The sequence below is a fragment of the Citrus clementina genome, unplaced genomic scaffold (genome assembly GCF_000493195.1).
Source record: "Citrus clementina cultivar Clemenules unplaced genomic scaffold, Citrus_clementina_v1.0 scaffold_3, whole genome shotgun sequence".
NCBI lineage: Eukaryota > Viridiplantae > Streptophyta > Magnoliopsida > Sapindales > Rutaceae > Citrus > Citrus x clementina.
In genome coordinates this window covers 31,550,343-31,555,000 of record NW_006262339.1, presented here as the reverse complement: position 1 = coordinate 31,555,000, position 4,658 = coordinate 31,550,343, and the positions used below count along the sequence as shown (strand labels likewise).

Genomic DNA, 4,658 nt, shown 5'->3' with positions numbered 1-4,658 from the left:
TATTTTATTTTTTAAAATATGTTGTGTAAATTATTTAGAAAAAAGAATACTTTCATGCATATAAAATAAATAATTTATTACAATTATTATTTAAATTTTTTTAAAAAATAATGAAATTTGAGTCTATAGAACTTAAAACATGTTCAAATGAACATTTAGGCGGATTACCCCAAATTAAATTTTTTTTTTAATTAAACCTCCAATTTATTTGTCTAGATCCGCCAGCGCGTATAAGTAAAGACAGTCAAGATAATGGGCAAACGAGTTATGGAGAGCATTTCAGAGTGCTTGATACAGTGCACACGTGAACAAAAGAATATTGTTACCTGCACAGCAGTGAAAGCAGCCATGAGTAGTATTAGTTCTTTTGTTTATGTTCTTCTGTTTCTCGAATTACTTGCCGGAAGCACTTGTGTTGTCCACGGTCTTCAGAGCCACCCGAGAAATACGCTCAAAGATTATGCATCTGCTGCTGAATTTGAAGCGTCTGATGGGCCAAAGTTGTTAGGTAAAATATATAGTTTCTTATTTCCTTCATTCTTTTAAGAGTTTCGTTTGTTTAATTTGAGCTTTTAGTAATAGTATTTTGAAGGGATCATTCGGCTTGTTTCATTCCGCTAGTTAGTTGATTATTTTGAGATTTTATTTATTTCTTGTTTCATTAACTTTGAAGCCCAGAATTCATATTTGAATTGAAGTCTATAGAGCATATGTAGGTCCAGCTATATAAAATTTTCAGTTTTCAAACTTTTGTGTGAATTATGAGCTTTTTGTTATTTTTTATAATCTGAAACCAATAGAATATAACCATCTGGATACGGACATATTTTCAGTCATTGTAAAATTTTTTTTTCACTTGATATTCTTTATTTAAACATTTATCTTTTATATGATTGTTGGGTCTTTACCTATCAGCTTTAAGTTTTTGGATCAATCGATTTCTCTAATAGTTTGCAATATTTTGGGCAGTGGGCAGTCGGCATCAGTCTTATATAGCTTAGTCAATTAACTGCCCATATTTAATCAATCATCCGAAAATTTGTTTTGTAGGCAATAAGAAACTTCCATGGAAGAATCTTGAATATCTTGACCTTCGGTCCAACTTGCTTCAAGGACCGGTTCCAGCTCCATCATCTAATATGAGAGTCTTTTTGATCTCAAACAATAAGTTCATTGGAGAGATACCTCGTTTGATCTGCAACACAAGCACCATTGAAATTCTTGATCTATCTAACAACAGCTTGAGTGGCACCATTCCAGAGTGCATTGGAAACTTTAGCAAAAGTCTGCGAGTGTTGGATTTGCGGAAGAATAGATTCCATGGCACAATTCCTGAAACATTTCCAAAGGGCAATAATTTGACGACTCTTAACTTCAATGGCAATGAACTTGTAGGTTCAGTCCCAAGATCTTTGCTCAATTGTGCTAATCTTCAAGTTCTTGATCTCGGCAACAACAAGATGAAGGATACGTTCCCACATTGGCTAGGAACACTTCGGGAGCTTCAGGTTCTTATTCTACGTTCGAATAAGTTTTACGGTCATTTAAGGGATTATGAGGCTGATTATTATTTCTCTAAGTTGAGAATCCTTGATCTCTCGAACAACAACTTTACTGGCTCTCTTCCAGCAATGTTCTTTAAAAATATGAAAGCCATGACGGATATTGGTGAAGCAGCAGATGAAAACAAGTCGAAGTACATGGGGGAAACTTACTATGAAGATTCTGTGACGCTGATAATAAAGCGGCAGGAGGTGAAACTAATGAAGATTCTTACTATTTTCACTACCATTGATCTTTCAAAGAACAGCTTTCACGGAGAAATTCCTGAACTAATGGGGAAGCTTCATTCACTCCGGCTCCTGAATCTTTCTCAAAACATTCTATCAGGCAACATCCCTTCATCATTGGGAGATTTGACGGATCTAGAGTCCCTAGACCTCTCTTCGAACGTGCTTGATGGGGTAATTCCAAGGGAGTTAACAAGATTGACATTTCTGGCAGTTCTGAACCTTTCGCGAAACAAACTCGAGGGACGTATACCTGAAGGCAACCAATTTGCTACCTTTTCGAGTGATTCGTATGGTGGAAACTTGGGATTATGCGGATTTCCACTGTCGAAAAATTGCAGCAATGATGAGCCGCCGCAATCATCCTCGGTGTTAGAAGATGATTCAGAGTCTGAAATTGGATTTGGTTGGAAAGTTGTGTTGATGGGTTACGTATGCGGAACTGTGTTTGGAATGATCTTGGGATACATTTTACTTTCCACTGGAAACCCTCAATGGATTATGGGCATAGTTGATGGAAAAAACCATAGAAAGGTGAGAAGACAGAATAAGAAACTTGAAGGCAGACGAAATTAATTCAGTGTATGCAAAAGCAAGTAGTACAAAGCCATTCTATAATTTTGTCAAAAGTTGGGATTATGGTGGAAACTTGGGATTATGCGGATTTCCACTGTCGAAAAATTGCAGCAATGATGAGCCGCCGCAATCATCCTCGGTGTTAGAAGATGATTCAGAGTCTGAAATTGGATTTGGTTGGAAAGTTGTGTTGATGGGTTACGTATGCGGAACTGTGTTTGGAATGATCTTGGGATACATTTTACTTTCCACTGGAAACCCTCAATGGATTATGGGCATAGTTGATGGAAAAAACCATAGAAAGGTGAGAAGACAGAATAAGAAACTTGAAGGCAGACGAAATTAATTCAGTGTATGCAAAAGCAAGTAGTACAAAGCCATTCTATAATTTTGTCAAAAGTGTAGTGCAAGTTACAAATTGATATCTTGGAAATGCATGCTTCTTTAAAAAATATGTCGGAGAGACTCTGTTCCTCCTGGGTTTCTCTGTTTTCATCCTCCTCCATTATGAACTTCAAGCATCCTACTCTCATCAAGTTACACGCACTAGTTGTTAACAGTAACAGAGATGAGAAATATTTAGCATATACAAAAGCCAAATTTTATGTCAAGGTTTAAATTAAATCAAGTTATAGTCGATTAATCCCTGAATTTCAACAGCTTTGATTACTCTCAAATGTCTTCAGGTTTTAGCCTTTTCCCTAATTTGATGGTTAGCTTCCATTTGAAATCTCCCGTTTGTCCAAACTAGTTTCATTTGGACATCTCTCACAATTCTTGACACTTCAAATACTACATTTGGAAGCGTTGGTCCTCAATCCAACTGAGTTAAAGCAACTTTTTCTTGATGAAGTAGACATAGTCTTCTGATTTTGTAATACTTAGTTCCTTGATGAATCCATCTTCTTCCATGACATGTCAAAGTATCTCATTGTTATTTGGATGGGAATAACATGAAACTGTTGGCATTTGATGTAACTATCTGCAAACTGTCTGACAGGAAGGTATAAAAACAAACCCAAGATAAGCTTCATACGATACAGCAAAGTTCGTTACAACAATAACATAGTTTGTTACAATAACATCACTTGCTATATTTCCAACAACTTACAACTGGCAACCTTCTCAGAATTACTGGTCGAAGTTAGGTAAAGATGTAAACCTCATCGTATCCCTTCCTGCAGTGAAGACAATATACATAACAATCAAGTCAAGAAATTCACGTGGAATATGGATGTTGAACTAGTGCTGAGAAAAGACACTATTGGCTTACCCAGCCTTCCCGCAGTAGGTGGGACCGTAATTGTAAATGAGGTTGTCAAGTACTTTTCGAGCAGGTGGCCTGTTTGATGACTTCCTAGCTTCGCTGGCAAAGATGTAGAGTTTGATATTATTAGCCTCAGTCTCTTTAATTATTTTACTGTTTGAGTACATTCAAAAGTAGAGGCCTAATTTGAATTTCTTTTACTGAACAGATAACCCCATAATTAACCACGTGGTGTTCCTAATCAGTTTTGGTCATCAAAGTGATATGAACACAACTATTAATGTAATTTACTATAAATTCGTTTGCATATTCAATTGTCCATATATGTAAGTATGCTAATGGTATTTGTTAACAAGACAAGATTATTAAATAACCAAAGCGAATGACAATATATTATTATTTATTTCTATTTTTCCTTCATATATATTAATAAAATATGGCATTAAGAAAAGAAAATAATAGAAGAACTATCAATGAAATTCCAGCACTTGCTTAACAATGAAATTCGTAACATAAACAATCATGCAGGTAACAAGAACTGACCTTATAAAAAAGTTTGCAGCTTGTTGAGTCACCCGAATGGCATCCTCTGTGTGTGGAATTGCTTTTGGCCCCCATTCAAAAGCATTTTTCTGCAGCATATTTGGTCAGTCTTTTCCTCTAAACAGAATCAGTTGCATTACTAAGAAATTTGTTTAGGAAATACCTGACTTGGAGAAACAGGATGAATACAAAAAAATATTTTCTCATAGAACCACACAGAAACAGAGCTGGACCAGAAAGATGTAACACATGACATGAATACCAAATAAAAAATTGTAGCTTGGCCTGAAATCAAATAATCTTGAGAGAAGTAAATAGTGTTGCCAGACAGCTTGTCCACAACATCACAAACATCTAGAGTTTAGCACACAAATGTTGCTCAAAAGGTTTGATTAACCAGATCAGTCTGCCATATTAAGCTTATCGATTTTGTAAATGAGGTGCAGCTAAAATCACTGTTAAGAGCATTGAAGTTAATAGTG

General features: G+C 35.7%; 1 protein-coding gene and 1 pseudogene across 2 annotated transcripts in view; one reads left to right on the top strand and one right to left on the bottom strand.

Annotated features, from left to right (window-relative positions):
• Positions 1-278: 278 nt before the first annotated feature.
• On the top strand, positions 279-3,194 carry LOC18049941 (receptor-like protein 9DC3). The gene is made up of 3 exons (XM_006442336.2): positions 279-508; positions 1,051-2,085; positions 2,432-3,194. Exons 1-3 carry the CDS (start codon positions 349-351, stop codon positions 2,710-2,712), a joined length of 1,476 nt encoding a protein of 491 aa, XP_006442399.2. The 5' UTR covers positions 279-348; the 3' UTR covers positions 2,713-3,194.
• A 177-nt stretch (positions 3,195-3,371) lies between these two features.
• LOC18049939 overlaps positions 3,372-4,658 on the bottom strand; it is a 3,787-nt pseudogene continuing 2,500 nt past the window's right edge. Inside the window, exons 7-9 of the transcript XR_002906339.1 lie at positions 4,177-4,343; positions 3,640-3,732; positions 3,372-3,544 (exon numbers count right to left, since the gene is read on the bottom strand). The product of XR_002906339.1 is annotated as a gamma-glutamyl hydrolase 2 (transcript). The remainder of the gene's footprint in view (positions 3,545-3,639; positions 3,733-4,176; positions 4,344-4,658) is intronic.